At 40.4% G+C, this 21,781-nt stretch overlaps 1 protein-coding gene across 1 annotated transcript in view; it reads right to left on the minus strand.

The window, feature by feature from the left end:
• Positions 1–21,781, minus strand: part of DHX35 (DEAH-box helicase 35) — a 75,696-nt gene that overhangs the window by 12,555 nt on the left and 41,360 nt on the right. Inside the window, exons 14-21 of the mRNA XM_017668115.3 lie at positions 19,176–19,230; positions 16,309–16,404; positions 14,466–14,560; positions 12,737–12,814; positions 11,684–11,813; positions 8,654–8,735; positions 6,395–6,466; positions 4,028–4,139 (exon numbers count right to left, since the gene is read on the minus strand). Of these exons, the coding sequence (XP_017523604.3) occupies positions 4,028–4,139; positions 6,395–6,466; positions 8,654–8,735; positions 11,684–11,813; positions 12,737–12,814; positions 14,466–14,560; positions 16,309–16,404; positions 19,176–19,230 (720 nt within the window). The remainder of the gene's footprint in view (positions 1–4,027; positions 4,140–6,394; positions 6,467–8,653; positions 8,736–11,683; positions 11,814–12,736; positions 12,815–14,465; positions 14,561–16,308; positions 16,405–19,175; positions 19,231–21,781) is intronic.

Consider the following 21,781-nt stretch of genomic DNA (forward strand, 5'->3'; position numbering starts at 1 on the left):
ATGTCAAAGAAATAATCAATCTTCCCATGTTTTCTTTCATCTGCTACTTCTATAGCTTTTCTTCTTCCTTCCTAATTACAACCCTTTAGTACAATTCATGCCTCATATAAAAAATTACCGAGTATCATAATTCTTCCAAGTGGTAAAGATACCTCAAGACAAATGCTGGGCATAGAAGCCACAGGGCATACATAAATCTGTAAAGAAGTAAAAAGCTAACCTTTTCAAACAATATTGCTTCTCTCTCACTTACCAACTTTACATTTCCCTGTATGGCCCCAGAAGATGACTGGTTAGCCAGAGATGGGTAAGATTCCTCAAGGGAGGAACAACCTAAGACAGGCACAGTCGCAGGGGGGCCATCAGGTGAGAAATTGGGGATCAACAGAGGTGAGGCTTAGAACCTCACCCCCGTTTTGGGAGAAATCTTCTGCATCCGTGGATATTTTGTTGCCCTTTTCTAGCTTGGATTTACTTAATCTATAGGCACAGACCTGATCATCTACATTTGCCCTCTTATAGCACTAAATTATGTTTTCTACCTTTATCTTGCATCTACCTACCACTTCAGCATTTTATTTAAAATAATAATAATAATAATAATAATAAGGGAGAAATGTGGGATTCACATATAAATCAAGTATAAAATCAAACAAATAATCATATCTGACTTAATTGTTTATAGTTCATGATGCATGATCAAAACCAAACGTTTCTGTGATATGACTGCCCTTGCACTGTTCACCATGTAAAAACTTATTCACTATGTAAGAACTTGTTCATTATGCTTCAGAAGATTGGAGACTGTTGAGAATTAGGCTTGGGGTTGATGAATGATTGTGCATTGATTCCCCTATACAGAATTTTATTGTTGTTAACAACCATTTGATCAATAAATATGAGAGATGCCCTCTCAAAAAAAAAAAAAGAAAAAGTCACTGTTTGCAGATGACATGATATTGTATATAGAAAACCCTAAAAGAGTCCACCCCAAAACTATGAGAATGACTGAATTGCAGGATACAAAATTAATACACAGAAATCTGTTGCATTCCTATATACTAACAATGAACTAGCAGAAAGAGAAATCTGAAAAACAACTCCATTTACACTTGCATCTAAAAGAAAAAAATATCTAGGAATAAACCTAACCAAGGAAGTGAAAGACCTATATTCTGAAAACTACAAGACACTCATGAGAGAAATTAAACAAGACATCAATAAATGGGAATGCATCCCACACTCATGGATAGGAAAAATTAATATTGCCAAAATGGCCCAAAGCAATCTACAGATGCTATGCAGTCCCTATCAAAATACCAACAGCATTCTTCAGTGAACTGGAACAAATTGTTCTAACATTCATATGGAACCACAGAAGACCCCAAATAGCCAAAGCAATCCTGAGAAGAAAGAATAAAGCTGGGGGGATTACACTCCCTGATTTCAAGCTCTACTACAAAGCTACAGTAATCAAGACAATTTGATACTGGCACAAGAACAGACCCATAGATCAATGGAACAGAACAGAGAGCCCAGATATAAACCCAAGCATATATGGTCCATCAGCCATGGGCATACAATGGGGAAATGACAGCCTCTTCAACACCGAAAAATTGGCAAAACTGGACAGCTACATGCAAGAGAATGAAACTGGATTATTGTCTAACCCCATACACAAAAGTAAACTCAAAATGGATCAAAGACCTGAAACCATAAAACTCTTAGAAGAAAAGACAGGCAAAAAAATCTCTTGAATATAAACATAAACAACTTTTTCCTGAACACATCTCCTCAGGCAAGGGAAACAAAAGCAAAAATGAACAAATGGGACTACATCATGCTAAAAGCTTCTGTACAGTAAAGGACACTGTCAGCAGAACAAAAAGGCATCCTGGGGTATGGGAGAATATATTTGTAAATGACATATCTGACAAGGGGTTAACATCCAAAATACATAAAGAACTCACACGCCTCAACACCCAAAAGGCAAATAACCCTATTAAAAAATGGGCGGAGGATATGAACAAACCCTTCTCCAAAGAAGAAATTCAGATGGCCAACAAGCACGTGAAAAGATGCTCCACATCGTTAATTATCAGAGAAATGCAAATTAAAACCACAATGAGATATCACCTCACAGCAGTTAGGATGGCCAACTTAGAAAAGACTAGGAACAACAAATGCTGGCGAGGATGCAGAGAAATGGGAACCCTCCTACACTGCTGGTGGGTATGTAAGCTAGTTCAACCATTGTGGAAAGCAGTATGGAGGTTCCACAAAAAACTCAAAATAGGAATACCATTTGACCCGGGAATTCCACTCCTAAGAATTTACCCAAAGAAAATAAGTTCTCAGATTCAAAAAGACATATGCACCCCTATGTTTATTGCAGCACTATTTAGAATAGCCAAGATATGGAAGCAACCTAAGTGTCCATCAGTAGATGAATGGATAAAGAAGAGGTGGTACACATACACAATGGAATACTATTCAGCCAGAAGAAAGAAACAAATTATACCATTTGCAACAACATGGATGGAGCTAGGGGTATTATGCTCAGTGAAATAAGTCAGGCAGAGAAAGACAAATACCAAATGATTTCCCTCATTTGTGGAGTATAACAACAAAGCAAAACTGAAGGAACAAAATAGCAGCAGACTCACAGACTCTAAGAAGGGACTAGCGGTTACCTAAGGGGAGAGGTGAGGGCGGGCAGGTGGGAAGGGAGAAGGGGATTGTGGGGTATCATGATTGGTGCACCTGGTGTGTGGGGGGTCACGGAGAAGACAGTGTAGCTCAGAGATGACAAATAGGGACTCTGACCTACACTGATGGACAGTGACTGCAATGGGGTATGGGGAGGGACTTGATAACAAGGGTGAATGTAATAACCACATAGTTTTTCTTGTTCAACCTTCATAAGAGTGTATATCAATGATACCTTAATAAAAAAAAACACTACACAAAGAATGGGATGGGGAATTACATATTCTGTTGTTCAGTTTCTTACATTGTAAGTTAAGCTGTGTTATAATAATTCAGGGTCGACAGTGATGAATTAGAAACACATATTATCACTAGAGCAACCACAAAAAATAAAACAACTACAAAAAGCTACTAAAAGAGATAATATTGAGTACTAAAAATGTTAGATAAATTCAAAAGCAGGCCATAAAAAAGAAAAAAGGAATGAAAACTAAATCCGACTAATAGAAAACAAATGGCAAGATGGCAGACTGAAATTTGACCATATAAATAACTACTTTAAATGTGACTGTACTAAACACTCCATTGAAAAACACAACATAGATCAAACGAATGAGTCAATGGGCTGATTTAGCCATAAGTTTGTGAACTCTATAATTTACCTGTTTTCATACTGGTCTTTGCTCTATAACCATCCCTCAATTAAACATCTTGTTAGAAGAATGTATGATCTTTCTTTTTTGCAATGAATAGACCATTTTTGGAAAAATGAAGAGAACGAAACTATGAATCCACTATCCAAGGCTCATTACCCTGCTCATCTCACACATGGGCCTGCTGTGGAAGAACATACATACACACAGTAAGCCAGTGCTCAGCATCACCACCACTGCATTTAAGCCGCCCTGGGTCTAAGCCAGCATTCCTAGTTATAAGCTCTTTGTGAGGAAATCCTCATCATAGAATATTTGTGCCACTCCTTGCGAACATGATCCAAAGTCTGATATAATTTTTCTTTTCAAGTGGTTTAGAAGAGCAGAAGGAAAAAGGAAAAGCAGAAGATACATTCTCTTTTTCATCTTCTAAATTGGAGGGATTTCTTTTTAAATGAACTTCACTATGAGCAAATGGTATAGTGCTTTTACCCAGAATGATTTGGAGATATGGTAATGGACTTTTCACCCTATGCACTATTGGAGGGGAATGGAATGAACGGACAACAAATTTAGGGCATTAAATTGGAGAATAAATGTGTATTTACAAATATGAAAGCACAGGTAACAGGTGGTTTTTGGGGATAGGCTCTGTTCACTCCTACCGTTCCTTGTTGATAAAAGTGTGGAGCCAGCTCCAACAGCCAAGCAGATTCAATAGCGGTCACATCTCTCATATAGTACTTGGAGGTTTGTATAACTTCATTGTAGATAACCCTGAAACAAGGAGAAAACATGAGCTAATTTCCTATTTCTTATGATGACAGTCAAGAACCACAACACTTAGAAGTAAAGATTATTTTCCCTTCACCTCCACAAGTATCTATTCTCTGTGCCAGGCACTTTACTAACCAAACGCATTTATGTTGCTCAGTTACACCTCATGACCTGAGTGGTGAGTAATAGTGTGTCCATCTTACAGGTGAGACTCTCAGTCCTGTGTGATTTCCAGAACATCTCAATTACCAGCACAGGACCCTTCTGGATTCTTAGTGTGCACTTACAGAACTCCAAATAGAGCCTGCTGACTTTATTAGAAAATGCAAGGACAGAAGCAAAGGCTTGCCTGCTTCTGAATGGGGATGGGAATTAACTATAAAGAGACACCGTGAACTTTCTAGAGTGATGAAACTATTCTGCATCTTATTTGGAGTGTCAGTTAGATGGGTGTACACAGATGTCAATACTCTTTCACTATACATAAATTATAGCACTACTTAAGGGAAAATAAAAGCCTTGCCTGCAGCTAAGGTAACAGACACCAAAGATCCAAAGATAATTTCAAATTCCCAGATGTTAGGAGTGTATATATTCGAAACACTAGTTTCTGAGGCTGAAGTGTTCATTCAGGGCTTCCCTCACAACTACCTCAGCTGCACTGTTGCGTCCACCCCCCGAAAGCCAGTAAATGAGTCAGCAATGGAGGCTGGCCCCAGTGACAGGGAGGGGCCCTCCGCAGACAGGCCGTGCGGACGAGGGGCACTGTCTCCATCACCTCAGCAGTATGGATCTGCTTCAGGATAGGCTCTACTTCCAAAATCTCTTTTCATCCTTTCTTTCCTCGGGGCTCCCTGGAAATGAAGCAGGAAAAAGCCTTTTTCTTTTAAGCAATGCCAAAATGTAATCACCCTGGCATCAGCAAACCCTTGAAAACGGATTTGAAAACAAGGTTTGGTTTCTCTCTTCAACTCATCTTTCATGTTAAAGGCCAACAGGTAACATTTCTAAACTCAGGACTGATCAAGTTTCTCACTGGCTTCAGAAGCTTCTAGATCTGCACTAGTTACAGGGTAAAGTCTAATTTGTCTAAGGGAAGAGATCTCAAACCTACTATCCATCAGAATGGAGGACATGCAAGAAGAGACTGCTGGGCCCTACCCATAGCTTCTGATTTAGTAGGGCAGGGCAGGGATTGAAAACCCGCATTTCTGATGAGTTTCTAGGTGGTACCGCTGCTAGCCAAGATCACACTTCAAAAACCACAACTGTAAGGTCCCAAGTCTCTTCTAACAGACGCTTTGCCTTCTAATTTTATCTATCATTATCTCCCCTCTTCACACATGCCCACCCCTCAACCCCCGCACCTTTCCTAGGGCTTCTCCATCTGTGGTAAAGAACCAGTTGTTCTTAAAATTTCCATTATAAAAAAAAACACTGTAAAATCATTATTTTTGTAAATTACAATATCATTGATTTACTAGAATTTTGAAATTCTAGAATCTTGAATTACTAAAAAAAATGAAAATAAAGTAATATATACAAAATATAAGCTCCAGTTTTTTGTCATCAAATTAGGCAGACATAAAGTTAATCTATTAAAATGCTATAAACAGGTCGAGATGCCTACTCTCAACCTCTGTACTTATCACCTCCTTCAAAGTCAGCATTAGACTTGCACCATTTCACAGAGCACCCTTCGGGAAGCCCTGGGCCAGCCACACCACTGATTGCTCACTTCCCACAGACATGAGGTTCTTCCACTGTTCAATGGCTTTGCCCCTGCTACTTTCAATCTGTATTCCCTTCATGTCCTTCCTGCCTGAAAACTCCCATTTCCAGATCCAGAGTAAATGTTATCTCCTCAGTAAAGCCAGCCCTGACATGAGGTGCCCACCTCAGCACTTCATACACCCCTCTACCAAGGCCCCTCTCCTGAGGTACTGGAGCCTGTGTTTGTCTCTCTATCAAGACTGAATTCATCTCCACATGGCCATGTGCAGTGCAGGGTTTAACATCTAGTCTGTGGGTGAAAGTGAATGTTTAGTACGTAGGTGAGTGCGGAGAGGAGGATCACCATTTGTTTACAGAGATCTCTGATAGAAATTCTATAGACAACTCAGTATAGTAATATCAACAAAAGCGTACTGGGCACCCATACTTGAGCGCTATGCCAGGCACTGGGGTCCCAGAGACAAAGAACTAGGCCTTGCCTTCAGGCAGTTACAAGGCTAAGAAACAGAAAGGTGGCTTACCAGCGAGGCGGCTTCTCTGCATAGAGGACCGATGCAGGGTGGATATGTAATTCATGATCATCACGGATAGTCCTTGCAAAACAGAAGAATTTTATCTGAAGTACATTTTACTTACAGCAAGGTTTTCCCACAGAAGTATTTAGTAGTAGTATCAAAAAATGAGGTGGGTGGGGAATAGGCAAAATAGGTGAAGGGAATAAAAAGGTACAAACTTATCAAATAAGTAACTCACAGGTGAAAAATACAGCATAGGGAATATGGTCAATAGTATTACAGTGACTTTGTGTGGGAACAGGTGGTAACTATACTTATTGTGGTAAGCATTTTATAATGAACATAATTGTTGAATCACTATGTTGTACACCTGAAACTAATATAATACTGTATGTCAACTACTGTAAAAAAATGTATGCAGATTGTATTTCACAAGAACAAAACTATTCCATCTTCTCTAGTGTCTTTTGTTGGCCCCTTCCCCAATGCCACCCCGGAAGTCAAGAATAATAATGCAAAAAGGAGAAAAGTAGTATGTGAGCATTCAGAAAAAACATTTAGAAATATATTACTCTGCTGATATTTTTATCATTTGTAGATTCTCTTTCAAAAAAATTTCCTTGGGAACAGAAACAAAATATAATGATTACTTCTATAAACTTTTCTATTAAACAAAGTCAAACAGGAAAGAAAATAACTATGGGGGAAAAACAGAGGACAAAGGAAAGCTCAATATTGGACTATCCATTTCTCTGAAATAATATTTCAATTTCCAACTAAAATTTGATTCAATTCAATTCAAAAAATATTCCTGAGCACAAAACTATCGATAAGGTCAGATGACAAGACAACATTAGATCAGGATGTCACTGCCCCAACTGTAGACAGAGTCTCTGGGGTGCCAGGGCTCTGTGTGCAGGTTAAGTACTGTCGAGCACCCCAACCAAGCTGTCCCTGCACACTAATGAAACCAGCACCCTGGAGTCCTGGCTGTCCTACCAGGTGATCTTGAGCTGACCAATACTGAACTTTGTCTCAAAGGGACTGACTCTGAACCCTGTTAGGCAGCCTATATTTTTGTTGAGGACACTGCTGAAAGAATTTTTTAAATGCTAGTAACTGCTAATTAATGCTCTTGAGGAGAGTGGTGTGATTAAAATGACGACAAAGTAATGGTACTCACTGGAGATCACAGGCCTCTCCAGAGTTGCCTCAAACATGGACAACTCACTGTTGCGAGGGGGAGCTCATATGATGGGCAACAGACTCATGATACTGACAGACTAGGGCACTTAGCCTGGAGTAGCACACAGAACATACTAGGGAAAAATGTAAAGTGCTGTACTTAGGTTCAAACAGTCAGTGACTAGGACACAAGACTGGGGAGACCTGGCTTTCAGAAGAGCAAACAAAAAAGCTCAAAGCAACTCCAGATGCATTAACAAGAGATGTCACGGCTGACCTCAGGACAACAGGACTGTAATATTTTCTGAGAGGAAAAAGCTAACAAAGACATAATATACAGAAGAAATCCAAAGAAAAGCTGGGAGAATGCCTCTGGATTGCTCCCTTATGAAAAAACAGAGCATTGCGACCACTGTACTTGAAATAGGCTGAGTAATGAGTCTACAGTGAACTGAGAAAAGACAGACTAAAGTAACACTTCAGAGAATGGCAGTGATTCCATTTGGAGAAAAGAAGACTAAGCAGGTGTTAGCTTTTCCTGCATCTGAATAAACTGCAGGTTCTTAGGAGGCATCGATGATCAGTGATGTTCTATCCTAGAAAATGGAACTGGAAGAAACAGGCTACGGTCTGTAGCGGAGGCACATCCAGCACATGAGGACGTGTGCCAACATCCAGACGCTGAACATGGCCTCGATGTATCAGGGGAAGTGCGGGCCCCACCCACCGCAGTCCGGCAGATCTCCCAAAACATAATGAGCTGCCCGACAGCAAACGTAACCTCTCTGGGAAGAACCATCTTGAATGGTTCCCTCGAGGCCTATCATCGTATTGTTGGAATGGAAATATTACCAGACCTGTAATTGTCATCCTTCTACAATATGTGGATTGGCTGAATATTTGAGAATCATTCCCAAGAAGGTAAGATATGTTGTTTAAAGCTATACATCTTTGGAAGGAGACATGATGTAAAAAAAAATTATTTAATTTCCCTGCATATCAGCTTTCTATGGTGGGGGTGGGTGAATCATTTTTTAAGATTCCTCCTTTAACAGATGACTTCACAAGGTACCGTGTTACCTATAGGCTCCAGTGGAATGAAACCTTGCTGCGTTTGCAAAGAATCCCGAAACAATGCACCTCAGAACCGGATCTGGATCACCTACGTGAGAGAGCAGAGTGGGGAGTAAGACCTTCCCTGCCCTGCGCTCTGCGTGCTCAGGCCTGTGCTGCGAGGCCCCACTCCAGGCTGCTTCAAGACACCCCACAACCACCTTCTGAAGCAGCCCCAGCCACACGCCCCCAGAGCTGGACGTCTGCCCTGGCACCATCTATGGGGGTCCCCACCCTCCACAATGACTGCTGAGGGCAGCATCCTGGACAGTTCCTTTTACTTGGGACCCCCAAATCCTCCCTAAGCAACAGGTGACCACATTAATGCAGGCACCAGAACCTCAGTGCACATTGCACAGGCTGGCCAGTGACCTTTTCAGGAGAGCATCTTGAGGGAATGCTGTTCCTTCCAGAAGACACAGACTGGGACACTCCACTACAACAGGCTTTCTGCAACTATAAGCTACAGGGTGGAATTCTTCAAAATCTTCAAACATTCTGTTTTATTTTGTGTCTCTACTGCTATAGTAAACATCTCCCAAGGATAAAGTCTTCCCATTTATTAGATGATTTCCACAAGATACGTTCCAAATTATTATTCAAAAGGATGTCATTTATATGGCACATGACATACTGTAGTTCATCAATTCTAAGACTTTTTTTTTATACTTGAACTAACTGAAATCAGGACAGCATTTTATAATTAATTTGGTAGCATTTTCTTTCTTAGTGATACATAAAATAATGGTATCTTAAAAACAATGGCATCTTAGTTCCAGTGAAATAAGTTTGTTGGTAAATAAGTTCCCAAAAAGTGGTTCAACTTACAAAGTCATAAACAATGTATGAGAATGTACATTTCACTGTATTCTTACCAGCAATGTTTTGGCAAAAAGGTATGCCCTCCTTTTACTGTACATTTATTTGATTACTATCTGTATTTCTTCTTTTGAGAATTTTCTGTTCCATCCCCTTGCCCATTTGTCAACTTGGAAACCAGTATATATTTTTAATATGTTAAATGAAGTCATTCTGTAATAAAGCTATTAATTTTTTTATCTAATGTCTGAAGATTTTTTTTAACCTTTTGCTTTCTTTTTCTTAAACATCCAGAAGTTTTAAATTTACATATAATTTATTGAGCTTCCATAATTTTCTCTATTGTTCCTATGCATAAAACTAATAAATCTAAATCTATATTTTAACCATGATGTGATCCAAGATCCAGTTCCTTCTCTCCAACTGCCCAAAAGAAATTTCCATGTAGAACATGTATTCTTAATCAGGTCGATATCACTTCCAAAGGGTTGAAAATTGGTTCTTGGTTGCAGGAAGGAGGTGCAGGGAGGATCTTAGTACAACAGCTATGGGCCTCCAAAGCACAACCCTACCTTATAAAATTTTATTCCTTAGTATTTAATTTCTCTTTTTAGGAAGAATTTAAATTTAATGTAACTATTCTCTTGGGCAAGTGGTTCATAATGAAAAACAGGTTAAGAAACACAGATGTAGAAGTAAAGTCATCTGTCTGCCAGGTGACAGGCACTCACTCCATCAGCTTCCCCCCAGTTAGCTGCCATTCTAAGTTTCCTGTTTCTTTCAATGATACCAACTTAACCCATCACCCAGATTTCAGCTCTTCCCTCTCGTGAGTTTATTCACTTATCAGTGTTCTCTGAGCATCTAATGCTCCCACTCCAAGCTCCACAGTCCTCCTGGCCTAGCGTGTCCTTTGTCACTGTCTTCTAATTTGACTAGTCTGCTTGACTAAACTTTACCACATTCCCAGGCCTGCTGTGAGACCTCCCAGGCCAGCCCCCACCAGACTCCTCTTCCCAGCATTCCTACTACCTCTGACACTGCTCTCTGCTATGATCACTAATATGTCTAACTCTTCTAAGAGAACCGATAATCTTATACATAGTAGTTTGTCCATCTGTGTGAGTCTGTCCCTTCACTGCACTGCTTCCTGACCCTAAGAGCCATGTTGTACTCATTCCATAATCATTTGCTCTCAGGATCTAGGCAAAATAAGGCTCTGAAATAAAACTACCTGAGTTCAACTTCTGATTGCACCAGACACTCACCCTGTGACCTCCAGCAAGTTACTCTGCCTCTCAGGCCATTTTCTTAGGGATAAAATAGGGCTAACAGCAGCACATACTTCACTGCATTGTTGTGAGCATTATATGAATTAACTTATGAAAACATTCAGAACACTGCCTGGCCTATTACAGGCACCAAAGAGAGCACTTGCTGAGAGTATGGCAGAGGGCCTGGCACACAGTAGGTATTCAAGGACAAATGCTGAATGAATGAGGAGACATGCCATTTCCTCAGAAGTATAGGTTCTCAGCCACACAAATCTAGCTTTGCTGATAACAAGCTGCGTTGTCCTGAACATAATTTAACTTCTCACCAAGACTTTACAGCTCATCTTTAAAATAGGATACTATCACCTATGCCTCACAAAGGGGGAGATTAACTGAGAGAATATTCACAGAACCCCTGCCATGGTGTAACTTAGTATGCCCTCAGTTAATGGTAGTCACTGTCCCTGCCAGAGGCCAGAGACGATGTCTTCTTACACAGCACCTCCATCCTGTCTAATACAGACCTGTTTTAGTAATGCCAGTTTTACTGAAAATTAAATGTAATGTAACCATAAATATTGTCCACTTAGAAGTAATTCTTGCAGAGCCCATATGGGAAAATTAACTGTATAATATGTGATGAAGTGTCAATGATTCTTAAGCACTGTCAGGGCTTGTCGGATTTCTTTAGTAAGTAGAGCCCTCAGATATAAAAATGGGCTTCCTTGGAACAAACACACTACTTTCCATGCAGCTTTTCACTGACACAGGCAATTCCAAAGGGCAGCCCAGTGGAGGTGCAGACACGCGGTGCTGCCTCACACCAGCCCAGCACGAGAACTTTGAAGAAGGCCACTGAACAGCAGAGGAAGGGACATCCCCAGTGACTGCGGCTGACTCTTACCTTCGCTGGATTTCTTGGGCACTTGAAACTTGACAAGAAGCTTTTTCAATTGTTCTCTGACTGTCGCAGCTCTGACAAGACCCTTGTAATTCAGGAAATGTTCCTGACACCATTGAGAGTTCTTGTTGTGCTACAGAAAACCCAGACAGAGGGCGAGTGAGAAAAACAGAAATGTTTTCCACTAAGGCTCTCCTGTGAAAACTATTCTTTCTCCTCCATTTCCTAATTAGAGGGACAAGATCTTCAGGTTGAAACTGGCCCTTTTTTGCTCCATCTGTTTAAACAGATGTTGGTAACCACGCTCATCATCAGACTGCTCTTCCGGCTCACTCTGCGCTCAGGGGCAAATGCGAGCTTAGTGACACGCAGAGCTGTTTTATTTTCAGTCTTACACACCTCCCTGCGTGGTAAACTATGAGCAAGAACCACTTCCCTGAGGTGCTTTGTGAACCAACTCTCCTTTGTCGAGCCTGAGTTTAACCACTGCATGTGACTAAGGGCAAGCAAGGTGGCACTTGCCAATTTAGAAATGATTTGCAAATTACTATTATTTATCCTCAAAGTATGATTTTTCTATCAACAGTCTTAATTTTATTCTACATTTTTAAGTGTGATCATTATGTTTTAGATTAAATTATTGCTGTGGAAATGTACTTCTGCAATTATATTCTAAGCCAGGGAGGAAAGTGTTTTAAAGAAGAAAATGTTAATTCACAGAGGACCTTCCAAGAAGGCAACTATAGGTTAGTATCAAGTAGACATGTTCTCGCACTCCACCAGCACAGGACACTTTAGACTGCAGGTGGTACACTGGGCCTGCACAAATGAATTTTAGCTGATTTAATCCATAATTAATGATCTCAAAAAGAGAACTGATTTTTCTGAAATGTGTTCATTATCTGAATAATCTCCCTTCAAATCTCTGGTAAAACAAAAATGTACTATTTCTCTTCTAAGAAAGTATTTAAGAAATGAATACAAGATACTGAAAATCTGAATCAGCTCAACTGGGTGGTGCACAGAGGGGGCCTTCCAAGGGGTAGCTGTGCTTACTTTGATAAATGATTCATACACGTTGAGCATAGTAAGATGATCACCCTCCTCCACAGCAAATTTTCGGTGCATTCGAATCTGGAACAAACAAAGCGATGTGCAGAGGTTGACTGCTGGGGAGCCTTCTGTTCTGGGAGATAACATTGCCTCCTACCTACAAGCTTATGGCTTATAGAGAGAAAGACCTGATTTGCACTGTTCTACTATTACCATTTCTTGAAAGACCTCAGATTGGTTACTTAAACTTTCTCAGCCTCACCTATAACATCAGGGTATTAAACCTGTCTATCAAGATTGCAATAGGATTAAGATAATTCACTGGCACAGGTATTAGATAAACGTTAGTGTCCTGTCTGTCTCCTCCTCTATCCAGTCAGTACCATCTCCTTCAGAAGAACTCCCAGCCCCCAAAAGAATGTAAGTTCCAGGAAGGCAGATGGCTAACTGGCCCATGGTAAACACTCAATAGTCCTAGGCTACCACCAGCAGCACAATCCTTTCAGATCCATCCCCGAGTTGTTCTTTCCATAAGATCCCGGGCAATGCCATCTGCTCCCATGACTTCAAGGAGCAACCTATACAATATATATAACAAGTACACAAATTTACTTATTAACCTCAGAATTTTCTCCTTGCATCAAATAGCACACAATTAACTGACCTTCCTACCTTCCTTCCTTCCACTCATTCATTAACAGGTATTTACTGAGCACTTACTCTAGGGTAGGCACTGTTTAAGCATTTGGGATGTAACAGTGAATAAAACAGTGATGGGAGAAAAAAAACAAACAAGATACATAAGCAAAATATATAGTATATTAGGTGGCAAGAATTGCTAAGAAAGAAAAATAAAGTCAGGGATGGGGATGGAAAGGGGAGGAGGGCATGTTGCAAGTGAGACAGAGTTGTCAGAACTTCAGTTGAAGTTCTTGAATATGAGTTTGCCTGTCCTGAGGTAGGATTGTTAGAAAGCTTAAGAGAAAAACAAACAAAAAATGGAGAAAATGGACATAACTACCCAGGCACAGAGGCAGGAAAACTTTGTAATCTCTGTTATACAACTGTCAGGGAGATGACAACAATCCATAAGAAAGACTCTCTCCTCCCTGGGACACATCCAAATTCAGTCCCTCCAGGCGCAAAGCTGTTGCTTCTCTAACTCTTCCAACAGGAAGTGGCTTTGACCTCATCTTTGGCCTGCCCCTCTCTGTACGCCTCACCACTGGAGCATCTTCAATATCCTCACGTTTCCCTTCACTCTTTCTAGCGTTCACTCTCAGTCGCCACTGACACAGGGCTCTCGGCAGGGCCTCGTCCTCTCCTGGGCAGGGAACACCCTCTCCCACAGCATTAGAATCAGCCTGCTGTGCATCACGCCTGACATCACTAATGTGCCCACCAGGGCGGTTTCTCCTGACAGGAAGTCAGAATGACAGCTGTTACGATTTGGGGTTCTGGACTGTGAAAAACAACTCCACCGTGTCTGTGCAGCCATGAATGACCTTACCTTTCTAGGCCTCCATCTCTAAAAATGATTATACTAGCATCTATCTCCCAGGTTTATGGTGAAGGTAAAACAAAACAGCGCACATAAACGTGTGGCACAGTGCCTGGAGCACTGCAAACACAAACACACCTGGTATCATCTATAGTTCCTGGGCTGCTTTAACGAGGAAAGGCAAAAGTAAAGGAGACTGGTATGAACTCTCGGAGAGGAAGATGGACTTACTGCCTGAAACTTCTGGTTTGAGGGGACCACAAAGATATTCTGGATCTGCATCATGGCAGCAATGCTTAGGATTTCCAGAGAACAGCCAAAATTTCCTGTCAAACAAAAAACATGTTTGATTTCAAATATACAATGTGTTGATGAGACGTGAAAAATGTTTTCTGACATTTTTGTTACACCATGTTGTAAACTAAGACCATATATTTATACACAGTTTGATTTTTAAAGGTGATAATATATAAACACTTCTCCCTACCAAATGCAATGTCCTACATGGCCCCGAGGAATGAAGGCTGGGGAGGACGCGTAGACAGGGGCCGCTGTTCCCCTCTGCAGCTGCAACACCGAGGGGCTCTCGTGAGCCACAGGCAGCCACAGTGGCCCCCTCACCAAGGGTAGGTCAGCTCCACACCTGCTCCCTGATCTCCTATGCAGATACCCGGACCAGGCAGAAAGCCTGAGAGGGAAAAGGGAGCAGAGAATATGTGGGCTGTGTCCCTTCTGCTGTTTCCCTGCTCCCGGACCCTGCTCTGAGGCAGCCTCCCCCTTAACAGGGCTCATCTCCCCCAGCAAGCCTGAGGCATACCCAGACAGGGAAACACTCCGTGGGCTGCTGGGTGCTGCGAGCACCTGGCAACAGTCCAGGGCATTAGACAGTGAGCATGAAATGCCGGCCCATCCTACCTCTCCACAGCTTCCTGCCTCATGAGTATACCCCCACACCAAACTTAAGAGCCCCATTCCTCAGTGTAAGCCTAAGATTATCTGGTTGTTCCAAAACACAATTAGAGTTCGCTTTCACCAGGCTTAGTCTGAAATACAGCTTTGTGGGTTTCCAGAGAATATAAAAGTTAGACAAAAACAAGAAAAATTAAGACTGCCATTCTTTCTAAATGATTCTGACTTCTAAGTATGACAAGATCTCCAGGTTATACACTTTTATCCCTTAACTCAGATCCTCACAAAAATCTGAAGATGTCAAAGAAGTTGAGACCCTGCTGCATTACTAGTGGGAGCACAAAATAGTATAGCTACTATGGAAAACAGTATGGTGATTCCTCAAAAAGTTAAACATAGTATTATTGGATGATCCAATAATTCTACTCTAAGTATAAATACTAAAGAGGTGAAAGCAGGGACAGACTCTTGCACACCCATGCTCACAGCAGCATTATTCTCAGTAGTCAAAACTGGAAGCTCCTCAAGTGCCCATGGACAGACGAATGGTAAATACATATGATGGAATATTATTCAGCCTTAAAAAGACACTGACAAATGTTACAGCACAGATGAACCTTGAAGATGTTATATCAAGTGAAATAAGTCAGCCATAAAAGGACAAAATATCATATGATTCTATATGTAAAAGATTCCTACAATAGGCAAATTCACAGAAACAGCAAGCAGAATGGTGGATGCAGGCAGGGGCTGAGGGGAGAAGAGAATGGGGAGTGTTTAATGGGTACAGGGTTTCACGTTGAAAAGATGAATAAGTTCAAGTGATGGATGGTGTTAATGATTGAACACAATATGAATATACTTAATGCTCCAGAACTGTACACTTAAAAATGGTTAAAACAGTTACATAATTTTTTACAATTAAAGAAAATTCCCTGTTTAAAATTTTTAAAAAATCAGGTCTCAGTTCTGGACTCAGAGGAAAGAGACAAAACTGTTTACTGAATTAATAACTGATGTTGAATCACAAGTTAGTAACAAGCCAAAAACCAGGCAGCTTTACATGAAAGATCCTTTACTACCCTCTTCCTCAGGCCACACAGAATTCAAGGGAATAACTCCTCTGGCAAAACAGAACTAATGAGAACCGTGGGTCTCCACCTACCTGATTCAAGCAGCATTTTTGCAAACATGGGATTCAAAGGAAACTCTGCTATTCTCATGCCAAGTGGTTCAGTTAGGCGACAGTCTTTGTCCAAACCTGCCACAAGAACAACAATAAAAATCAGGGGGGATGTACCATTGTGTTGAAAAATGCGCAGTTGTTGAGAGAATGGAAGATGATGTATGCTAAAAAGAAGGGACCCAAGAACCCTCCTACACTGTTGGTGGGAATGTAAATTGGTTCAACCGTTGTGGAAAGCAATATGGAGGTTCCTCAAAAAACTAAAAATAGAAATACCATTTGACCCAGGAATCCCACTCCTAGGAACTTATCTGAAGAAAACAAGATCCTGATTCAAAAGGATGGATGCACCCCTATGTTTACTGCTGAGCTATTTACAATAGCCAAATATGGCTGCAACCTAAGTGTCCATCAACAGATGAATGAATAAAGATGTGGTACATATACACAATAGAATATTATTCAGCCATAAAAAAGAGAAGAAATCCTACCATTTGCAACAACATGGATGGAGCTAGAGGGTATTATCCTCAGTGAAATAAGCCAGGCAGAGAAAGACAAGAACCAAACAACTTCACTCACTGGTGGAGTATAAAAACAAAGCAAAACAGCAGCAGCCTCCAAGACTCTAAGAAGGGATTAGTGGTTACCAAAGGAGAGGAGTTGAGGAGGGTGGGTGGGGAGGGAGGGAGGAGGGGATTAAGGGACACTGTAATTCACAATCACAATATTGGTAGGTCACGGGGAAGGCAGTACAGCACAGAGAAGAAACTAATGACTCAATAGCTTCTTATTATGCTGCCAGACAGTGACTGCAAGGGCGGGGGGGTGAGGGGGGGTAAGGACTTGATAATACGGGTGAATGTTGAAACCACCATGTGTTTCATGTGAGACCTTCATAAGATTGTTTATCAATCATACTTTAATAAAAAAGAAAAAAAAAAGGAAGGGACCCAAAAGATGCATCATGAGCTACCAAACCCAATCTGCCACCTCAGAGCTATTCCATTACAAGAAAAAATCTCATCTGGGCTCTTGAAGACTCAATTTTGAAAAACCGGTATTTCTCACGGCTTCTCTTCAAGGATGTAGATATAGCAGAATGGCCCTGCAGCCTCCGCTGGCTCCCACACCCTGCTCACCCACAACAGCCTCACTCCTGGTCCCATGGCTCTGCAGAGATGGCTCTTTCCAAAGGCCCAACCAACCGGACAGGGCCAGACAGAAAGGGCGCTTTGCTTTGGGTCTCAGCAGCCACTGACTCTGTGACCACAGCTCCTTGGACCCCTCTTTCCTGGTCCTTTGCCACCACCCCCTGCTGCTCTTTATCACCTCTGGATCCTCTTCCGTGCTGCAGATGTCCCAAGATGGCACCACATGCCCTCTGTTCTCATGCTATGTGAGCAATTACAAGGCTGGTGACTGAATCTAAACACCTGCCCAGATCTCTCTTTGATGTGAACACTAGAGCTATTTGCCCACTGGCCCCTGGGCTATTTACTGAACTTCTATTCCCACATTCTTCCTTGTCTGCCAACATCCAGGTACTGGATTCCCAAGATGTAGGCTAGGGTTTTACTATTGTTTAAGCTATTCCCAAGATGAAGAATTAGAGAAAATACTGCAGAGCTCATACTAAGACAAAAAAGGTCATTTCTCTTCTGTTCCCACATCATCATCTCTTTAAAGGTGATAATTCAGCTTATAACTAAATTAAGTTGGGTGCTCCGTTCTACCTTTTCCAGCTTATTTACGGCAGTGGAAAAACATAAGATATTTAAAATTTCATTCTGTTTGATTGGAGGAAAATCAGTCCAAATGAAAAGTTTCTGTGTAATCAATGTTCTTCCAATACTCCTTACAGATTATCCCACAAAACCTTGCTTTCTAATTCCTATTACATGCTTGAGAATGGGATGGAAACCTATTCCATCACATACTCACTCTGGGCTGACTTTATGCAGACCCACCTAAAGGCCTTTTAAATCACTGAAGATCTTTTAAATCAGTAATTGGCTGTTCCTTCATAAGGAAGTAGCATAAATATAACAAGTGAAGAGGGACCCCTATCTCACCGCATACAAAAGGTGAACTCAAAATGGATTATGGATCTACTAAATGTAGGAGCTAAAACTATAAAAACTCTTCAAAGAAAACACAGGAGAGATCTTCATGCCCATGGGTTAATGGTTTAAACTATGCAACAGTTTCTTAGATAGGCACTAAAAGCACAAGCAACAAAAAAAAACATAAATTGAACTACATAAAAACTTAAAACTTTTATTCTACAAATGATACCATCAAGAAAGAAAAGCCAACCCAAAGAATGGGAGAAATATTTACAATCACAGACCTGACAAGAAACTTGTATCCAGAATATATAAAGAACTCCTTCAACTCATCAATAAAAACAATACTCCAAGAAAAAAATGGCCAATGGATTTAAACAGACATTTCTCCAAACAAAATATACCGATGACCAATAAGCATATGAAAAAATGCTCAACATCATTAATAATTAGGGAAACAGAAATCAAGACCATGAGATACCACTTCATACCCACTAGGATGGCTATAATACAAAAGACAAATAAGTGTTGGCAACTCATTTAGTATGTGGAGAAATCGGAACCCACATACACTGCTGGTAGGAATATCCACCAAAAACTTGTACATGAATCTTTACAGCAGTATTTTTTGTTAACCAAATAGGGAAAACAACCCATATGTCCATCAACTGATGAATGGATAAGAATAACTTGGCATATCCGAAGAATCAATCCCATTCCTGAAGATACTAAGATATTAGTAAACAGATGAAGAACACAGATAAGAGACAGGCATACCTCCCAGAGCATAGAGTAACTCCAACGCTTGAACCATCGACTGTGCTGGAGGAGGCTGTAAAAAAGACAAACCCTCGTAAGTTCATTCCTTCAGGGACATAAAAACATGACTATTTCCTGCTCAAATCCACTCCTCCCTGTAACATGCCCCACATCCCCAAGTGCCGTGTTTCTATTCGTGATCTGAGTGCCCCTGAAATGTTCTCCTCCTCCTCAGCATCCTCAGTATCACATGGTCCTTAATCTCAGCCCAATTAGACGTTTCCCCTTGTAGCCTTCCCTCATGCTCCCCTCCGTCAGAAGTGGCGGGTCCCTACCTTGAACTACCTCCTTGTTCTCCAGAAACTTACCAGACATTGCTTGCCAGTTTTCACTTCACCATCTCAAACTCCTACCACTAGAAACCCCATGATACTGCATTGCTTGGGGGGACTGATCTTTGTACCACCCAGAGCCATGCTCCAGGCCTTACCTACAGAGGGTAACTGACATATGTTAAATCTGAATTTCGGAAAATAATAGAGAATGCTGCACCATCAAAGTTAAGCAAAGCTGATGCTGTGACCTTCACTCTGATTCTCTGGATCCTCATCTCCTCCTTTCCGTCTGCAAATCTTTACTGAGCATCTACTAAGTGACAGGCATCATTACAGTTTTGTTCTAAATTATTTTGTTTACAATTAGCCAGGTAATAAAATTATAGAAGTTTTTCAAACTGCATAGCTTTTTTCCCCCTAAATGCATTCATATGACAAATGTATTTTCATCATCACACTGTTTTAGTTCAATTTCACAGATAAGGAAAGTAAATACAGTAAATAAAAGACATTTGAACAAGGTCATTCAGGCAGTTGGTGGCAAAGCCAGAAAATGAACTCAGGTCTCATTGTTTTACTCTGCTCCACCCACTGACTGCCTAGCAACAACGCTGTATTTTTAAAAGTTGTGATGACTACACACACTCACAAGGGTAGGAACTAGACCAGATTCACTACACATAGAAGAGTAAACAAATCCTTGTTGACTAAATCATGTCACTAATTCACTAGCCTTTCCTCAGGGCCTCTGACATCCTACTGTAAAAAAAAGGGAAAGTACACAGCACCAAAATGGAGGCACTGAATCCCATGCGGATCTCTTACACTGAGATAACATGAGCTGCCAGGAACGATAAAGCACTGAATTCAGTTTCAAGTAACTACAGAACAAAACTGACAAGGTCCTCTTTGACTCCGTTCAATCCTTGGCCCTATTCATCAATCACCAAGCCCAAAGAATCTATGAATTCTGTTCTTGGAATTTATCATCAATATAAAAAAAGTTTACTGCCCCCCCCCCAACTCCATAACATCCATAGTATTTTTACCTAAATACACATTCACTAGTGCCTCTTTGTGGCCTCATCAGATACAGAATCATATCAAACACTATTTTAACATAGTTGGAAGGACTATGTATGTATAGTCGTGGTTTGTTTTTCTCACTATATGGTTTTTTTTTTTTTTCACTGTTTCTTATACCACTGAAACTTCAGACTGATCACCTGGGATACCTGTATAATAGTCCAACAAGGTCATACTCTGTAAAATAAGCAATTTTCTTACTAGTAGACAGGTGAGTTCTTTACAGTTCTTTGCTACTGCAATTAACACTGATAAATATACAAAAATTATAGGCACCCTGTGATTTCAACTATAAAAAAAACACAATTTGGGGAAAATAACCAGAGGGGAATAAATGAAAATGAATGTGCATGTCTTTTCCTCATACTGCAGTTGTCCAAAAGTTTATGATTTTCATTATATTTTTTAAGTTAAGATAAAGTTTAATATAAAGTTAAAGTATAAATGTAAAATGCTATAAACCTTATCATACATGTTAATTTTTTTCTTCTTTTCAATTACTTTTTTCAGGAGAAATTTCCATGAGAAAAAAATACCAGACATTTCTATGGTTCATTAAATGTCAAGAAGTCCTCCATAAGGACTTTCCTGTTTGAACTGTCAGCTTTAGATGTCATCACTTTTATGTTTGCTCAATTAACGTAAAGTAGCACAACACAACTATTTCAATTTCCACTTCTCTTTCCTAGAGAGAAGCCAAACATGTTCTAATGTTTATGTTTATGCTGCTTTTTTTCTTTCAGCTTTCTTATCAGTGGGTATTTGATTTATTCTAAGTCATGTTTGAAAACTCTCTGTAGTTTCTGAGATGCTAATCTGTCATTTCCACCATGATGTTTCCCTTTAACCTTATATGTGGAGCTTTTCATAAACTTGTAATTTTCATATAGTGTTCATCTTTTCCTTATAATTTATTTTAATCCACTAATCAAAGGGTGTATTTTCCATACTTACGATGAACACAATTTTTTCCTTTGGCAGGGAGATTGCTATTTGTCTATTCCTTCATTTACCAAGTTTATTATGACATCAGGGTCTTTATTATCCAAAAAACCCAGGCTTTTGTCATGCCACATACCAATACAGTTGGGATAGAACAAAGAGTTAAACTGCAAGTCTTCAAATCATAAAAATTCAAGAAGAAAATATGAGCGACTATTTATTAACTGACCTAGATATGGGGAACTGCTTCATAAACACAAG

Source organism: Manis javanica, chromosome 5 (assembly GCF_040802235.1).
Source record: "Manis javanica isolate MJ-LG chromosome 5, MJ_LKY, whole genome shotgun sequence".
NCBI lineage: Eukaryota > Metazoa > Chordata > Mammalia > Pholidota > Manidae > Manis > Manis javanica.